The sequence below is a fragment of the Neolamprologus multifasciatus genome, chromosome 7, assembly GCF_963576455.1.
Source record: "Neolamprologus multifasciatus chromosome 7, fNeoMul1.2, whole genome shotgun sequence".
NCBI classification, from domain to species: Eukaryota; Metazoa; Chordata; class Actinopteri; order Cichliformes; family Cichlidae; genus Neolamprologus; species Neolamprologus multifasciatus.
In genome coordinates, this window is record NC_140445.1 from 53,225,658 (window position 1) to 53,244,637 (window position 18,980).

Here is an 18,980-nt window from a genome sequence, read left to right on the forward strand (position 1 = left end):
TGCAACAGGCTGGATTTAGCATTTACAATGTGATCAGATGCAGACTGGAAAAAAAAAGCATTAATATTCAGTATGAAACTGAGAGACAGACTGCTACATCTACCCAGGTTGGTGGGTAGAAGTAACACAGCTGAAGGGATGGGAACACTGGGACTGTCACACCTGCATGCAGACAACAGCTGGATCAAGGATTACTGGGATTGGGCTGAGGAACAGCATAACGTGTACACACTCTCACACACACACACAGATATACACAAACATACGGACGCACCAACACACTGGCACTGACCTGCGTGGGCGGACTGGTACCATGGGGATATGCGAAATGGGCTCATTAACAGGAGTCTGTTTCTCTTTCTCGCTACGTAACTGAAGAGGAATATAAACAGACATAAACACAGAGAGCACTTGCCGCTGGAACGCCATCAATCAGCACAAGTCTGTCCGAGCAAGTGAGATAGTCACAGCGCCTTGTGTGTGTGTGTGAAGACAGACTCACAGCGTTCTGCTTCTTCTGCAGCTCCTCCAGAATGTCCACGAGGTTCTCGTCTGCAACATCAAAAGGTGTTTGTCCCTACAAGGACAGCCACAGTGATCAGTGATGGCACATGCTAAAGCTCCAATCACAGACTGAACTGCAGAGGGAAAGCTTGTCCGCCGTGCCCTCACCACATTGTTGACGGCACCCATATCGCACATGTTGTCAACCAGCAGGCTGCACACCTCCTCCTGCCCCCAGTGAGCTGCTGCGTGCAGAGGCGTCCACCCGTCAGTGTCGCTGCAGTCCACATCCACCCTGCACTGTAACAGTACCCTGAGCGAGGTGAGGGAGTTGGGAGGAGAGGAAGGAGGGGAGGAGTGGAGGTGGGGGAGAGGACAAGGCTAAGAATAAAAGCCGTTTGACTTGGAGTGGTAACAAAATTAAACAAAAGTCAACAAGCTGCTCTTATGTGTGCACTTATGCTCACTTCAGGACTTCAATGTAGCCTTTGGCAGCGGCGACGTGTAGAGCCGTTGCCTTGGTGTTTGGGTGAGGTGTGAGTGTGCCGTCTCCTGCCAGCACCGCCATGGCATCCCGGAGCATGATCCTCTCCTCTTCCTTTCGGGCCGTATCCACGTCTATTCCTGTGACAAGCAGTGACAACCTCGAATTAAGAAGCAGTTCAAAGCATCTAAAACTCTCCTTCCATTTAGATCTATGACGAGTGATGACATCAGGGTTACAAGTCAGGTTTAATGTAGTCTAACTTAAGTTTTGTTTATGAAAAGCTTACAAATATCAGGACAATTCTGTAAGTAAAGCATCCCACACAAAAAAAATAAAAATACTTGTGCGTGTAAATTTATCTCATATACGTCATCTGTGCTCCCGGTTGTATTTGGATCTCAGCTAACACGCATTCGACAGAGATAAAAGCACAAGCCTGGAGTCCAGAACAATTAAGGTCACAGAACATTTGGTGCACGGCGGCTATCCTTGTTTCTTTGCCTCCTTTTGGAAGGAACAGGAAAAAGGGGAAAAAAACCCTGAAGCCTGAGCTCTGTATGATTTCCTGATTATTGCTGCTTGTGAAAAACTAACGCAACTGGCACCAAAGCTGTGGAGGATCATCAGTATAGTAAATTCCTTGAAAATACTCCCAACATCATCGCTTCGGTTAACTAGCTGAAGTTTGTTTTCAGTCTTCTAACTTCAGTAAGATTACTGACTGTACATAAAAGTTCTCTTTTAATTTGGCATCATCACTCATCACACTGAAAATTTGATTTTCGGTTTCAGGATTGCAGGTTTGGCTGATTAAAGGACCTAAAAATACAGATAACACGGAAATGCACAATATCCGATTACAAGCAACCTTGCATTTGTGTTGATTCTACACAAAAGTAGGGTTTATATTGCCTTTTAATTATTAAGATGGATGTGCACATCCCAACAGAACTGACAACCTTGAATCAAGCCCCCGTGCACTCGCACTGGGAGCAGTTATCTTGCACAATTGCCCATATTTCTCGTGTGCTTTACTAATTTACTATACCTCAAAACTGAGGAAGCGTTTCAAGGCTCGGATCTCAATCAATACTGCGCCCAAGTCCAGCTGAACTGTACCTGGAGCCACATCCTAAAGTGCACTAGAGTACGGCACCCAGCAATCACAATAGTCAAACAAGCTAATGTGACTGCATGTTATGAGTCACTTAGAGGGAGGACACCATGAAGGTGGAGAGGAGGTGTTCCAATTCTCCCGTTTTTGTTGCTTTTACCTTGTTTTTTAATTTCAGCTTTCAGGAGCCTTTCCATTGCATCTTCTGTGGCAACATCCAGAGGAAGCTCTCCCTCGCTGTTCACTGCTCCAACATGAGCACCGTGTTCTATCAGATACCTTAAAAAAAATAAAGATACGTTTGTCAGATAGCAACGGTAAAACCTGAATGGAGGATAAACGAGTTTTCTTGGCACCCTCCGATGAGCTTTTGGCCTTCAGTCAAAAAGAAGTTCACTGGTTCACTGAGTTTAAAATACATTTTTATTCAAGTCAAGTAACACTGACTGTTAGCCTTAAATGTATGTCGACCGATTGTGCAGTCAACCCCCTCTCCAGAAGGCCAACCGCGAGCCTGGGAAAACCCCTGAATATGCGTGAGTTTTATGTGTGTTATCTAACACTGATTTACGTCTGTGTTTTCTAATCCCTCAGCACCACTCGGCTGTGATGTGACAAAGTGATGGTGGTCGACACTCACTTAGCAATCTGGATGAAACCGCAGGAGGCTGCAGCATGCAGAGGAGTCCAGCCCTCGTTGTCTCCTCTGTTGACGTCGCTCCCGTTCTCCACCAGGAACTGCACCATCTCAGCGTTTTCATCAATGCAGGCCTGCCAGAGGACAAACGTCCGCATGATGGATTGCCGTGTACAACTGTTTGCTGTTTATTCTGACATTAACAAATGGATGCCAGTCTGAGTACAGTTTCAGTACAGTAGAGGAGGTCTCTGACCCACTTCACCATGGTTCGTTGCTAAAGGCAAAACTCCAGACTCTTCCAAAATCTGTTAAACTCAACCAAAGCAGCGAGGCTAAAACAATGACTACTGTGTCTCCTTGCTGTAATGACTTTCTGCTAAGTGGGTTGCTAAAAGCCCTCAAGTACTTTCCAAAACAGTCATTTTGCAGCACAAGTGAAACAGCGATTCTATTTAGCAGCTTTTCCTCAAGCTAGGTCGAGCAAAGAATCTAAGTGTGATCAAACGCAAGTCCCGGGATAAATCCCACGAGGACCTCATGGGACTTTGCTATGATAGGTTACTTTGATTTAAGTTAATATTTATTAAAAAGAGCCAGATGGAAGGTTCTTGTACCGAGTGGTATTTTCAACTGATGGTTTTCAGAGAAATGTTTTTATTTGGTTTTTTAAGCCACTTAACTCTGACCTATGAATCATTCAAAAACTAACTCAAGAGATAAACCAGTTTGGAATCTAAACGTAACAGTCAACTTCACCAATAACCACTTTTAATTGGCAGCTATTAGCTAACGACAACATTTCCCGGCATGGTGTGCAGTGTGTCCTTAAACACTGAGGAAACAGAACAAGTGGATGACAAAAGGAGATGTGGGTAGCTTAAACAAAAAAAAAAAAAAAAAAAAAAAAAGACAAATGGACAGCCTCTTAAAGTCATGGCCTTAAGAAATAAGGGGAAAAAAAGAATCCAGCCGAGACCAGAAAGATGGATCTGGCCTTTCATCCATCTACTGTTTGTTCCGGTCTCATCAGAACGGTGGCTGTCAATAAGCCATTTTTAATTAAGGGAAACAGGGAGAAAAGCCTGAGGTATGCGCCAAATTACACAGGAACTGGACTGAAAATCAGTGGCAGCACCGATTCCTCACGCCTGATGGATTGACGGATCCAAATTTGAAGCTTTGAGCTCAAAAAGGCAGCCAACATCCAAAGAAGAGCATCGAACGTCTTTCAAAAAGCCTGGAGAACAATTCCTGAAGAGTACTCAAAGAAATTACAAGAAAGCTTGCCTAGGAGAGTTTAGGCTGTGTTGAAGAACAAAAGATGGTCATACCAAATACTGACTTTCAAAAGCTTCATTTTTAGCTTGTATAATGTATTTCCATGCATGTTTGCAAATGTTTCTGTATCTACCACTACACCAATTTCCCATTTTCCTATCAAAATATAAAGAAATGAGCCATAGCTCAGAGTCTGCGCAAAGACCAAATAAATAAAATGTTAATAACACAAAAAACTAAAAATATATTACTAGCGTCTGTGCCTACTCTTTGATGGTGTAAGAATCAGGCAAGGAGTAACATAAGATTATGCTTTTGTTATTCTTCATTTTTGGGTGAAAACTGATGTAGACACCGAGGCTACGTCCACACGTACACGGGTATTTTTGAAAACGGAGATTTTCCGTTTTAAAAAATAATCCCGTCCACATGTAAACGCAGAAATGAAGGAAAACGCTGCTAGGAACATGCCAAAGCAACAAGTGGCGATATATTCCTAACCATGTAGAAATGTTGGCCAATCAGAAGTCTATAACCCTCGGTGGGAAATAATAAACAAGGATGGGGCATAGAAGCAGAACCGAGTTGTATGCGTGGAGGGACAGTAACTGTGTGTGTATATGTAAGCATTTAAACACTGCAGAGAGTACAATTAACAGTAACAGTATTGTAGAAATTCATTTCACCGAAACAATAACGTGGCGCACAGTGTGACGTCAAAAAAGGCGCACACCTTTGACGCTGCGTTTTCTGCGTTTTCTCCGTTTTTCTAGTCCACACGTAAACGCAAAAACTGAGTTTTCAAAAATATCCACCCTGGCGGAGTTTTTAAAATCTCAGTTTTCAGTGACCGAAAATGCCATTACGTGTGGACGAAAGGTGCAAACGCATAGAAAAATCTGCGTTTTCAAAAATACCCGGGTACGTGTGGATGTAGCCTGACTTTATAAATAGCATTATTAGTTAATTTACAAATGTCTTTTAATTACAGGGATGCACTGATATATTAGCTCACATTCACTAATGTTTAACTGTCAATTTAGAGCAGGGTAAATGTTCACTGACACAGAGTTTAAACTTAAAAATACTTTAACAATGAACATATCTTTGTTTCTCTGGCACAAGGGAGGAATAAGTAGCACAATATACAAAATATACAAGTAAAACAACAACAACTGGTTAGAGGCATCAGCTATTGTTAAACTGCTATTTTAAACACTTTTAGAAAATCAGCCAGGAATTTCAACATCGGAGCATCTTTGGTTGATTATATTTATGTTCACTGACTGAACTTTGCAGCACTCCATAATTCCATTCACCTGTCTATGAAATATTAGTAATGCTCTGGGTTTGTGAGTCTCTACTTCAAAAGTAAGATAATATGTATGACAATAGTTTACTCAATATGTGATATTATGGCAATTTTGAACATTTTCCTATATTCTGAGTATTTTTTATTTAATATTTGCAGAAAGTTTGCCTCCTATCAGGTGACCTATGCAATCGTCTCCTAATCAAAAGCGGTGAGAGCATGCAACGCCCTCGAGCTCTGAGCAAACATTTAGTCACCACAAGTTGCAGAATGTGAAAAAATTATTTTCTAGTTGCAAGGAGGTTTCTTTCCTATTTTAACTTGTGTAACTTTGAATTAGGATGCAGTTTTGTCATGCTGAGTGCCTCCAGTGTTGGACGATTTTTTCAGTAAAGTCGCTTTAATGCAGGTTTGCTCGGCTAACACTAAGGCGATGCATGAGATGAGCATTTTCATTGATTTGATGATAATATCGATATTTGGTGTCCCGGCATCGGTACGATATGAACAATATCATGACATTATGCTGCCCCAAGGCTATTATAGCCTACGACTAAAACTAGGCGAGAAATAAATATTTTAAGTAACAAAATAAAATCAAAAACTACACTTTTGAAGTTTTTGTCTTATTTACCTTCGTCAACAAAATCAGCACGAAGAGGCTTTGGTAAATACTTTTGTGTTTACTGGAAAAACCACATGTGTGGCTGTGAATCAGGTGTTTGCATTGTGATCGCCGCCCTGAGCTTCTGAATAATTAAAGAACACTAAAACTAAAACTGGCACCCTCTCTGAAAACTAGCTAAATTGAACAGAAGAGAACGTTTTCAATCGTAAACAATGAAACCAGGCTTTATTAAAAGAGGGATCATGGTGTGCCATCTTTTTAGTGGGTACCTGTTGGCAATGAAGCTATTCCTCTGTATTTTATCTCATGTATGCATGTATGCAAAGACAAGCTGCTGCAAACTCACTTTGGAGGAGTTTTTGACGATGCTGCTTCTCCAAAACGAGAGCGATTCTGAGTAATCAATAAGTGAAACCAAAAGTGACGGTCCATATTTTAGATACAGTGCCAACGCAGTTTCTCCTGCTCTCTCAGAGTTTGCATATATGTAAACATCTATAATACTTTGAAATACAAATAAACTTTTTTTAAATAGCTGTCAAGACATTTCACTAAAAACTACAAATGTTAACTACATGAAGGAGGTTGCAAAGTCATACGGATTCCTCCTCTGGGGACTACAGTGTTTATTTAAACATAATAATAAATTTAGTGGCAATCTACAGCGTAGTTGCCGAGATCGGCCTGGGCTAATGCGGCACATAGCCAGTGTCATGGCTATAAATACTTGATAAAGGTGGAGATTTATCTTTTTGTGACTCTGAAGCAAAGCTGAACTGAATACTAACAACAAAATGATTAGTTTAATCTGCACTGGTGTCTCATTTCACTGATGTCAGCAAGTGAGATGATATTTACTCAAAAAATGTGACATTACTGAAGCAGTTCTTCTGTGGGACGTCACAGTGCCAAGTGTCTGTAACACGTACAGAAACGTCTCCATCAGGCCTGTCTTAAGCCACCTAAGAGGCTTTTCTTTTAGGCTAAATCAACTAATCACAAAGCTGGGGAAAGCCTCCTCCTTCCCTTTTATAATATGTGATATTTGGGCAGGTAATGCATGGGAAAAACAAAAATGTGATTATTGTAAGAGCTGAAAATGGGGCTCAGCAACAGCCGGAGGGGGGGGGGGCAGGAGGGGCGGGGGTCGCCCACTAATGGAGTGGGTGCTCTGAGCTGAATGAATGAACAGTGGGTACTTCTGGCACCCTGCGTGTTACGACGGTCCATACACACACATACACACACTCTCAGCAGACTCCTTCACTGGGTCATCAAGTGACTCATTGTGAAAATCGCCTTTGACAACAGCAGTTTGTGCTGTTTGAGGCATGTTTTCCATTTCTTCATCCGAAATCCCTAAAGTCCCCTCCATGGGGAACTGGCAAAGGGAAGGAGAAAGAGAAAGCAAGAAGAGAAGGAGGAGGAGGGAGACTGTAGCAGAGAAGACAGAAAAGGCTTTGGATGAAGAGGATGGAAAGTTTGGAGAGTGCGGGCCCTATATTTAATTCGAGTTGCCAGGCAACCGATGAGCAATAGGGGGGGAGAGGGATGGAGGGCAAGGAGGGAGACCACACTGGGTGACCGGGCGGACATGTGGAGCCACCAGAAGACTCATCTGAACCAGCCGTGGTGGGGCAAATTCACTAAACTGCCTCAAAATTGGGAGGGAAAAACCACATCTGCATGAGCACGCAGGCCAGAAGACTTCGAAGCAGATCTTTTCTGTATGTTCTCAGGAATCCTGGTTAAAACTCATCTGACCTTGCTTTCACTTTATGAGATGAGACAGCAATGTGTTTACCACACAGTGCCATTAAAGTGGAGGAAATGCTGCATCACCGAGGGCCTGTGTGACAGTGATGGTGTCCAGAGTGAGCCTGGGTGTTATGACTTAAGTCAAGAGCAGGGACAAGAGGAGGACTTGAACATGCACCGAACAAGTCCAGCCTATCTTCCACTCATGAACGCAACAATCACCAAACTGCAATAATAAATGTAAGGGTGAAAACTTTAGTTATAATGCCCTCCTTTTCTTTTCTTTTTTGCTTTAAGACCTTTAGATAGGACGGTGAAACTCTCTCTCCCACTACTTTCCTGACTCTTCGGCAGTGACTGTATGCCACAAGCCTGCCCATAACTGTCTAAAAATGGTCCACCAGGCTCTTTGGTGACCTGTTTTTTTTTTTTTACCGTCTGCTGCCCTCTCGTTCGCTTTTTTTTACGCCACAAAAAGAAGTCTGTAATTTACTAAATGCAACAGTGCAGATCAGACAGCCTCCCGACGGGCTAATAAACCAAGTTTGCTAGTGTTAAACAGGCCAGAAACTCTTCCCGGACTTTATAAAACAAACGCACAGAGGAATGAGTGATGGATTACAGGAGCTGCTGGGCTGGAAGTACGTTAGTGGTCCATTTTACCTGTGAGTCCTCTTCGCTGTGAGGATCATTAAGGGATCAACGCTGAGCCCTTTTCCCTTTAGTTGAGCGACAGTTGTAGCAACTGTAGCGATTAGCTCGGGCAGAAAGGAAAACTAGCTGCTGACAGTTAGAGGGGCAAAACTTCCTACCTGGTGAAGCGCTGTCAGTCCGTCTACGTTAGCGTGGTTGATGTCAGCTCCCTGTCGGAGCAGCGCTGCCACCTCCTCCCGGTCTCCGGCGGAGCAAGCAGCCATAAATACGGCTCCTTGGGCGAACCGAACTTTCGCCCGGCGCGTTCCGGAACCGCTCGAGATTTCCCGGGACTCCGAACCCGTCTGATCCGTCTCTGAGCCCAGCCATCGCTGCAGCTGATCCTGCCGTCGCTGCTTGGCAGCTTCGGACCGGGAATGGTCAGTGGCCGCCATCTTCCCTGGTCTGTCCCGGACAGATTCAGCTCATGGTACGAGGAGAGAAGCGGAGTGCCGTGTTTGGATTCCGCCCCCCCGCCCTCAACACACCTCCCGGATTGCGCCCCCTGGCGGACAACACGACATAGCGAACTTCTGCGACTGAGTGGCAGTTCTGCGCTGCCTTCAGGAACTACTCGGAAGTTTCCTTGTTTGTTTGTTTTTTACCACATCAATTTAAGGGGAAAAAAGTTCAGACAGTTAAGATGACTTAAACCACACAATCAAAGAAATATCACAGATTCCCTTTTAATATTTGTTATATTATATATTGCAACACAAACACAAAATTATATAAGTAAATACAACAGTTCATGCTGGAACCGGAAACATTTTGGGATTTTATATTTTTCTGTCATATTATTTTAATGTTCGTTTTTTTTCTTTTCTTTTTTTCTTGTTTTGATCTTTATGAATAGAATAGAATGCCTTCATTGTCACTATACAGATGCATCTCCTACTCAGTGCAAACATGGGGGTGGGGGGTGCACAGTTCTGCAGCACTATATATATGAACAGTATTTAGACAACATATATATATATATATATATATATATATATATATATATATATATATATATATATATTATATAATGTACAAATATACAATCCGGTGTAAAAAAAGAAAAAGAAAAAAGAAAAGAGAGAGAGAGACAGAAAAGTAAATATGTAAATAAACAGCGTTTTGTATTGTTTGGGTTATTGCACATAGAATGTAGTTTTGCACAGTGGTGTGTTTATCAGTGCATGTGCATTTGTAAGTTAAGGGTAGTTATGGCTAATAACTGGATGATACCAAGTTCACCAGCTTTCTTAAAAGGCCAGAAGTGATGAGACTTATGTGTGACACGTTTTGCTATTATATGTGAACAGAAAATACTCCTCTAACCAAAACAACAATAAAAGCTCCTCAATTTGACGCAAAAAACGAACTCCTTTTTTTGTACTGCAATAATTTAACATATTTTAAATTAAATCAGAATCAGAAAGACTTTATTTATCCCCAAGGGGCAATTAAGATACAACAGAGCTGCGTGACATTAAAGATAAGGACAGAGCATAAACAGGCAATAAGAATGAGTTGATAAATACACAGAATATACAGTATATACACAGTTTTAGAATTAAAGTGACTGAATAAGTGAATGCACTGCCGTGTTATCTTAGTAACTTAAGAAGAGCTCAAGAGTCATGCACATTCATGCAAATATAATGGAAAAGGGGGATAAAAAGTAAAATATATACACTCCACTCCTGATCTCATCTGAGATTGTCTTATAAGTCTTGGTTGTTTTTTTTTCTTCTTTCAGATACAAATGTCATGTTCCTTTTAGAGAGAAGAGCATTTCTCCTGAGAAAACACGTCATACTTATTTAGTCTTTTTTAATTGTTCTGTCATGAACTTTAACATTTAACATGCTAACTGAGGTCTGTCTAGTCTGAGATGTAGCTCTTAGTTTTTCATAGTTTCTCTGAGCACTTCACAGTCTGATGTTGGGGTGAATTTGCTTGAGTTTCTCAATAGCTACTAGCAAACAGGGAAATTGTGGCAGCTTTTCTTTTGTCCTAACATGGCATTGTCCATGTTAGGACACTATTTATGTTACCCTTTTAGTTGCTGTCCAACTGTGTCCTGCTGTGTTATTTTGTCCTTGTTCATTTCACTGAGGTATTTTTCAAAGTCTGCCATGATCTCTGAGTTATCATTTGGTCACTGCCTGGCATGTGTTACGTTTTTCTTCTTTTCATTGTCAGCTACAGGTTTACAGGCTAATGTGAGAACAGGAATATGAAGACACAAATATTGATCATCACTTTATTTCACAATAAAATGCATATTTTTCTCTGAAACATTTTTTTTTTTTACATCATTTGGCACTCATTTTGCAATTATTTCATTGAAGGTTAAGGCACAGCATGGGAGTAGATCGCACAATTAAAGATGCAGCACACAGTGCAAGAAGAATTTTAACAAGTAGGTTGTAACCTACAAACAAAAGGCACAGTCAGATTAATGGGACTTAAAAAAAATCACATTTTTGATTTACTACATATGCACTAAACATGTAGCAACAAATCAAATCTGTCAACATTCAATGCTAAATATTTAAAATCATTTATAAAAAGCTTCAACTTACATCTAAATAAATCAAGATGATCAAAAAATATATACATGATTTGGAAAAAGTAAAGCACTTTTGTATTTTTCATATAAATAACTGTTAATACATAAGGCATTGCCATTAAAATGAACCAAGAAACATAAAGTGTTGTCTTTCACACTATGCATTGACACTTGCATCACATAAATGGAGTAGGTACGTGTACTAAACAGACTGGTTCATCAGTCGTTTTGCCCTCTGTGTAGCAAAAGTTACTTAAAGCTCATGACTGGATACAGAAGGAAAACTCTGATTAACTACTGGTCAGCACTCCACCAAAAACATAAACACACACCTATTTTAACCGTGCAACCTCAAGTGCTCATTCTTTGTTTCCAACATCCTGTAATTCAAGTCTGTACATGACTGAGCACATGTGCTAAGTTTAAATGCACTTCTGTAGACACACAATCATGATGTGTGTATGGCCTTACAATAGTTGAGCAAAAACCTCAGTTCAGCGTCATGCACTGGTCCAAAGGCATTTAATACAAAGTTAAGTGTAAATATGTGAAACAATTAAAATTTCCAACCATTAGAAAATGGGGACGATCATATTAGAAATATCTTCTTTCAGCCGAAAATACCTTAACATGAGGAAGAAGACAGATCTTTAAATCTGATTTGATGTTGTCTCTCTATCAGCACTCTTAAGAGCTACTGGTAGTTTCCAGAGTTAGCATCATTTGGAAGTTTAAGACAACCTGTGTGCATTGTGAGACCTTCAGAGGAAAGGTCAGAGGAAAGGTCAGAGGAAAGATCAGTAGCAGAGCTGTTATTTGGTGACATCATTCCACTTTTGAAGGAGCCTTGCAGATCCATGTTGATACAGAGCACATCTGAAAGCAGCTGCCTCTTGTAGTTTTCCAGACGCGTGAAGACATCCTGGACTGAAGAGCTCCTCCCGTTCACCCAAGTGGGAAACAGGCTTGGGGAGCTGAAGTGGGATGGGATGGACTTGTAGTGGTGCAGCTCCAGTTGGCAGAACAACCTAGTATTCATGAGAAGTATTTACCAGCATGAATATGGAGTACGCTGTAACTGTTTGATTTTGTGTTATTAAATCAGGTTTAGATACAAAAAAATTTTTTTTATGACAACAAATCAAATGTAGATGTGTGAACGAGGAGAGGGAATCTGCAGTTAGCGGCTCTGCTTCACTTTCAAATTATCATATAGATCCTAAAACCTCCCTGTAGATCATCTTCTGTGAACTACACGGCAGATAGCTACAGCAACCAAATGATACTGTTGCTCTGTAACTGCTGGATGTGTCAACACGGTCAATTTATCAGACAGAACAGGGATTTTTAGTCGCTACTTGTTTCTGCTGCCCCCAACAGGATCACATAACCAGTTACTGTAGCTTTAACCAAGTTGAAATTAAGCACTGTTCATTCACTGTATGAAGCAGATCCAGTTTTGGGGTTTATCAACATGGCATCATAATGACAGGCGCTGTAACTATGTGGCATAAATGGATGGCAGAAACAGTAAGTTAAAGTTTTGTGTAACTGCAGAGCTAAACCTACCTGGCAGATACACTGCGGGACAAGCTTCTGGAGGTCTGGCGAAGAAAATGCTGTAGGATTTTCAATAACTGTTCTTGAATCCACACCACATCTTCCTGCACATCTGGCAGCCACTCCAAAAGTCTACACAAGGGACACACGATTATTAGTCACCAGAGGACATAGTCGCCAGAATCAAAATCAGAATACTTTATTAATCCCTGAGGAAATTATAAGGTTACAGTTGCTCCCAGACAGTAAGAACAGTAACTGACTGAACCAACTTAAATAATACTATATATATTGCAGTAATAGTAAAATGGTGCTAAGACAGATTTTCACTGTATGCACTCTAAGTGAAATACAGTTTAAAGGTAATTCGTTCAATAAAAGGGACTACATGTACAAACAGACAGACGTAATGAAGTCCTATAGCACCTGAGAGTCAAGGACATAGCAGACTCCAGGGTGAGAGTGTAGGGAAGCATCATGGCTGTGGCCATCCTGACAGGAAGCAGGTTGCTTAGCGACTGCGCCAGGCTCCTCCTCTCCATGCAGGCCTCGACCAGAGCTGCAGAGGGAGGCAGAGAGACAGAATTACCCTCCTCTGTGCAAAACTACAAAGAAACTGTACACAAGTTCTATCTTATGACATATCAAAGGCTTTTTTTCAGTACAGAGGAGATTGTGTACTTTACTTTCCCACAAGACTTGCAGTGACGTAAAGGTTTGAGCACTTTTACTCAAAATTTGTGCTGTGACTATTATAGTTAGCAGACAATTTGCTGATTTCCAAAAGATGAACCAAGCTTGACATTTAAACCAAGATAAGGGTTTTATAAAACAACTGGCACTAGAATAATCACATCTTAATTTTATGCCTTTACCCACGGGGTAGAGGTGCAGTTCATATCCAAGTCTGCCCTGATTTGACTTTTAGCAATTTTATAATTTTAGACATTTGTATAAATGTTGTATGAATTCTTCATTAACAAAAAAATGCAAAAAACCCAAATGTTTGTTGTGAGGTCACAGTATACATTTAAACACAGAGAGTTCCTCCATAAGTTCAATTTAAAGAATTCACTCCAGGTATTCCTGAGATATGACACAAGACGTCTACTCACAAAAACATAAAGATCTTGGCCATTGCTGCCTGTGTTCTTAAAAAAGAGTAGCAGGCAAAATGTTTACAAAGGTCTCAGGACTTTAGTTAGATTTACAAGGCTTCACAAGGATTGAAAAACTCAGCTGGCTACATAAAGGCTTACAAGCTGTGATTTCTCCTAAAGAGAGTTTTAATATGAACCAACTGTGCAAGATGCTAAAAACTTTGTTTGAAACTGGGAGAAATGGAACAAAAAAGCAACATTGCTTAACATTTTAAACATTAGGTCCTTGCATTATTGTTCACAGTGACAAATATTTTAAAGATTATGAAAGGAGTTTTAAATTGTTTTGAATCTCTAGATATGTTTATCCACTACCCAGGCAGATGCTGCTTTCAATTTACACTAAAAGGTTCCATTTCTTGCTTTGTCACAGTGTACCAACTTTTCAACTCAGTCTGTACCTTCGGCATCATGTTACCTTTGTGCAACGCGGGAGGAAGGTACTCAATGATCTGCTCATCGAAAGAGGCGCAGGCATAAACCTCCAATGCTGTGTCTTCCACCTGTGGCTTTTCTTTGTCTTCACTTTTATTTGCGTCCTCCTCTTCACTGACTTCCTCATTTTCTTCTTTGTTAGTTAGTAGTGATCTGTCTGTATAAATTTGGTGGAGGTTAAGCAATCCTGAAAAGAAGAGAAAATACCAGAGTAACTCATTTAATCTGGAACCATCAGTCAGAGCCATTTCTTAATAAAATAAATAACTTAACGAGTTCATAATGTTTAAAATACTTGTGTTGCTAAGTGTCGCCTTAGTAAACTCATGCTTTGAGTTACATAAAGCTAACGACTAACGATAACGGCTAAGAGACGCCAAATCACAGGAAAAATCAGTCTATTGATTTGATGACATAGTCATAGGAAGCACAAGCAGTGATAGTATATCTGGCTGATAATGTTTGTACATATCTCAGAGCCAGGGGACAAAAGATCGATTCGACTTGTCAGTACCAATCAGAAGAAGCTTTGAAGTAAGTTGGCAGATCAACAACCCTTACCATTTCTCTTTAAAAAATGCAGCGCATCCGTGTATCCCTGTTTACACATGGCCTTCATTACCTGCACTCAAAACAAACACATAGAGTTATCTCACATGAGTCAGAGAGGCCCACTGAGTTCACTCACTGAGCCAATCAATTTGTCGGCAGCTGTGTGTGTATCTCTATGTGCATAGATCCGGAAGGCTGTAATCAAGCTGCATACCATTGGATCTGGAGGAAAAAGTGCTCTGGAGACTCTGTAGAGGTTTTTGAGAGTGAACTTGATGCTTGTGTTGGTGAAGCGAAGCTCGTGCATGTTGGTCGAGGTGTCTCGGGGGCAGATGTCGCTCTCTCCTGAGAACGGGGACACGGTGATGGTGTTTTTTAGCTCGTACTGAGGGAGGTTGTCTGAGATTCCTCCATCAACGTATCGCTGCACGAATAAAGAACAAAAAAAACCATCAGAAAATCTACAGAAAATAACACGTGACTGACTTTAAATGACCCGTGTCCTTACAGCATTTTCTAAACAGGATGATGATAGCAATGACATAATATCCCGTGTATTGACTAATCTGTGTTTTTATTGAAGTGGAGGAATGGCAGAGGTTTCACACTGTGTCAACAGATAAGATGTGGATGACATCAGCAATCTGAACTTGAGCCACTGAGGGTTAAGAGAGCGAGAACAGACTAACTTTGAAAGCCTGTGCCTGCACCATCACATTTGGCTCTGCTACTCTCTAATTTTGGTAACAAGCTCTGCATACAAACAAGAGCACGTGAGCTCCAAAAAAACCATCACAAAGGCCACGGCGAGCAGTTGGGAACGCTGGTATTGCTCAACGATGTTTCCCAGAAAAAAACATTTGTTCTAGAAACATGGCCAGCAAAACTTCCCCCTTTAGTGTGACACTAAAACACTAACTCTGCAGGAATTTTATAATCATTGTTTCCAAGCACATGCCATTCAGAGCAAACACATTCTCAGGGAAGGGAGGGCCCTGACGGGTGCACTTACAGAAAGAAGAAAAAGTGCCAAAAGTCACAGCAAAGCACAATAGAAGGAAACACGATGTGTAATTCAAGCAAAGCAGCAAAGCGGACTCGCCATGACATGTTTTAAACATGCTGTGCTTCTATAGTCCAACATTTAATATCTTCTTAGGGAAAGATTTAATTAAATATTCCCAAAGCAGGAACGTGAGATTAAAAGAAAGGTGCACGGATGCCAGATAAGAGTACATTTACTTACTACTCCTTGCAGTGTGGGAGGAATGATGCCACAGTACACTGGGATGTAGGCACTGCAGACACACGCCTGATTTGGAAAAGAAATAATAAGAAACAACGTCTGATTAATAATTGTAAATGGAAATACAGTTCTTTGACCGCTGGAGATTTTCTGATTGATTTAAATCAAATCAAGCAGACTGCAGCTAAATAATACTCACAGCACATAAACACTGTGATATCAGAAATTATTCTTATTGTTTTTCTGGTCTTAAAGCATATTTTATAATAACATTAACTGAAATTTTAAAAAAAAAACTAGGGCTGCAGCTTGTAACTTTTATTATTACAATATAACAACCTACACAACAATTCAAGCACAACATATCAGAAAATGGTGAAAAAATTGTGTGTCATAGTCCAATGTAGCATCTGCATATCATTTGTTTTGCCTCAATAACAAAGAAGTTGCAGTGGAGATGAATATTATGTTGCAGCAAGCCTGCTGATCAAAGTATTAACACTGCATACCTGCACCACTTCCTCCTTGTTGTTGAACTGGGTCACCAGGACGTTTTCTCCATCTGTAACTCGGGTGAGAGAGATTCCCAGCCTCCCACTGGCTCGATGGTGGCAATCAGCTGGCAGAGTGCGTCGCAGCATGTGTCGCACGATCTTCACCAGGTTAAAGGAAGGATGCATCGGCCCGAGGAATCGCTTTCTCGCGTCTTTGGCAACCTCAATGATGCTTGCACCAGCCTCTCCTGTGAAACAGGGAAACAGACACTGGCGTCTGGGAACTGTTGTGCACTTTATGACAGAAAGTTTTGGTGCTTTTGTTGCAGTGAATAAGAACTAGATAAAGCATTTTAAGGGGACAGGTTACGTTATTGTATTTTTGCACAACTCTGTTGCTTGTGAAGCTCGCACACAAGAATTTCACTCACATGTACTCTACCAGTGTACCTGCACATGTGATGTGACAATAAAGGTGATTTGATTTGACATATACATATACATAATTATGCTTTTAATATATATATAATTAAGAGCATGCCAAATTTTAGCAATACTCCAATATTACATTCATAGTCCTTGGGAAGGTCGTGTAGTATACAACAAAACAGACACAAATACATTCACAATCGGTTTTTACATGCACAGCATCAGATAAGGGGACTTGCTTGGGTAACAGGCGATACATTTAAAGTAAGAATTAGAAGACTGATGACAATCCTGTTACAAAACATCCTCTCTTCCTCAGAAGATGGTTATCACTTTTGAGTTGCACCTCTGAGCTGATGAGCGTGAGGATGGCCTCAATGCCACTCTGTTTCCATTTCATGCTACATCTGTCTGTGAAGGTTCTCAGTTACCCAGGTCATCGTAGTCAAAGGAGCTTGCAAAGAAAAGCGTCTGGACTTCTTTAAGTCCAGGCGCAACTTAAAGAAGTCCAGACGCTTTTCTTTGCAAGCTCCTTTGACTTCATGCTACATCATTTTCTTAGCCCGCTCATTTCAAGCTATAACGCATAGTTACATGCAATAACTCCTACATAGTACTCGAGCTTAGTAATCTAAGACCCAAAAGATACTTGCCGAGACATACTCCAGTGACCAGAGCAGTGGCGGTGAGAGCTCCAGCAGATGCACCGTATATGTGCCGGACGTTCTGAACCAGAAAGGGAGCCTGCTCCTGCAGGCAGCTAGCCACGCCAATGTGGTAGATACCAAGGAAGCCGCAGCCGGCGAAAGAGATGTTCCACGGGGAGTCCAGTGGAAACATCCTGCCAGGGCGGTCCACAGCTGTGGACTCCAGTGGGGCTAAGGTCGCTGGAACACGATACGACTGAGTTTACGCAGATACCAACTTATAAAAGCTAGCTAACAGTCTCCTTCTAGAGCCTGTTCATAACTTAAATCTACTGTTAATCTGTTAATCTACGGTCTACTGTTTTCGTTAAGCCTAAATCAGATTTTCCGTTGCAGGTAGCGCCTAAACAGTCAGACTGTTTAAAAATGCCTTCACGGTAAAAAGTAAGAAAGCTGTAATTACAAGCAGCCCTGGACTGGTTAATATACCGACGCAGTAGACCACGGGGACTTGTTGTGATTTCATGAAGTACTGGCCTGAGGAGGGCGTAGAGCGAACCCGGCTGGCCAATCATCAACGACACCGCAAATTCTAGTTCACCAATCACAATCGAGAAAGATACTAAAGCGACCAATCACACTCTGCGTCGTTGAAACACCCGGAAAGTCACAGAGCGGTCACACGCGTCTTCTCTGACAGCTGTCAAAAGTTCGTCCCCAGACGGAGCAAGGAGTTTTGTTTTGTCCTTTCTATATTTGTCTATCTGTTTATGTTTTTTCGTTGTCAGGAAAAAATGTCCAGTCTAGGATCTATGAGGATTTTCTTCAATGATAGGTGTTATCGCTCGGAAGGTGTATTGATTTCCTGTTATGCAATATTGGCAAAATAAGACAGATTATCACCCCCCCCCCCCCCCCCCCCCCCACCACCACCACCACCACCACCACCCATCCACACACACACAAACACACGCAGGGAGGCATCGCCACAAAATAGTAAACATTGGTACAAGTTGAAATGGTAGTAGGGTTTCACAACATACAGTAATGAAGTCCCAAATCTCTTGCGCCTGAAGTACACCCAGCAATAACACTGAAATGTTTTTCTGCTAAACTTCACAGAAATAGATTGCACATAGTCACTGCTGTGGGAACTGATTCAGGTTCTGTTCGGGACACCATGATTTCTCCGGGGAGCATGCCCTATTATGAGCTAGAGTTGATTCTTTTAAAAAATGATAACTGGATCACAAATTGTTCTTGGGCAGTCCAGACCTTCTGGGGCACGCTTGGACTCACAAAAAATGGACTGAACTCCAAGAAAGCCACTAAAAAAACCAACAAAAGAATACAGGAGGTGACACTTTTTTTCTGATGGAGTATTATGTTCTGATCACTCTGACTCTACCACCTTTGACCTTCGGCATAATTTATCTTAGTCAAACAAATACTTTTACACTTTAAAGCAAATTTTCCACAA

The 18,980-nt window shown here is 41.3% G+C and overlaps 2 protein-coding genes across 7 annotated transcripts in view; both read right to left on the minus strand.

Annotated features, from left to right (window-relative positions):
• Nucleotides 1–8,885, minus strand: part of LOC146515410 (protein phosphatase 1 regulatory subunit 12A) — a 20,150-nt gene extending 11,265 nt beyond the window's left edge. For 4 of the 6 annotated variants that reach the window (XM_085166344.1, XM_085166342.1, XM_085166343.1 and 1 more), the window contains exons 1-7: nucleotides 8,534–8,884; nucleotides 2,746–2,876; nucleotides 2,266–2,384; nucleotides 972–1,128; nucleotides 673–817; nucleotides 503–577; nucleotides 293–372 (exon numbers count right to left, since the gene is read on the minus strand). In XM_085166344.1, coding sequence (XP_085022470.1) covers nucleotides 293–372; nucleotides 503–577; nucleotides 673–817; nucleotides 972–1,128; nucleotides 2,266–2,384; nucleotides 2,746–2,876; nucleotides 8,534–8,809 — 983 coding nt within the window. In that variant the 5' untranslated portion in view covers nucleotides 8,810–8,884. Of the gene's footprint in view, nucleotides 1–292; nucleotides 373–502; nucleotides 578–672; nucleotides 818–971; nucleotides 1,129–2,265; nucleotides 2,385–2,745; nucleotides 2,877–8,533 lie in introns of all 6 variants that reach the window. The other 2 variants (XM_085166339.1, XM_085166340.1) reach the window with 1 other exon arrangement.
• A 1,337-nt stretch (nucleotides 8,886–10,222) lies between these two features.
• pnpla2 (patatin-like phospholipase domain containing 2) lies at nucleotides 10,223–18,339 on the minus strand. The gene is made up of 9 exons (XM_085167931.1): nucleotides 17,507–18,339; nucleotides 16,440–16,672; nucleotides 15,931–15,996; nucleotides 14,899–15,108; nucleotides 14,694–14,754; nucleotides 14,116–14,319; nucleotides 12,964–13,096; nucleotides 12,547–12,669; nucleotides 10,223–12,005 (listed from the first exon to the last, which is right to left on the minus strand). Exons 1-9 carry the CDS (start codon nucleotides 17,691–17,693, stop codon nucleotides 11,672–11,674), a joined length of 1,551 nt encoding a protein of 516 aa, XP_085024057.1. The 5' UTR covers nucleotides 17,694–18,339; the 3' UTR covers nucleotides 10,223–11,671.
• Between the last annotated feature and the right edge of the window lie 641 nt (nucleotides 18,340–18,980).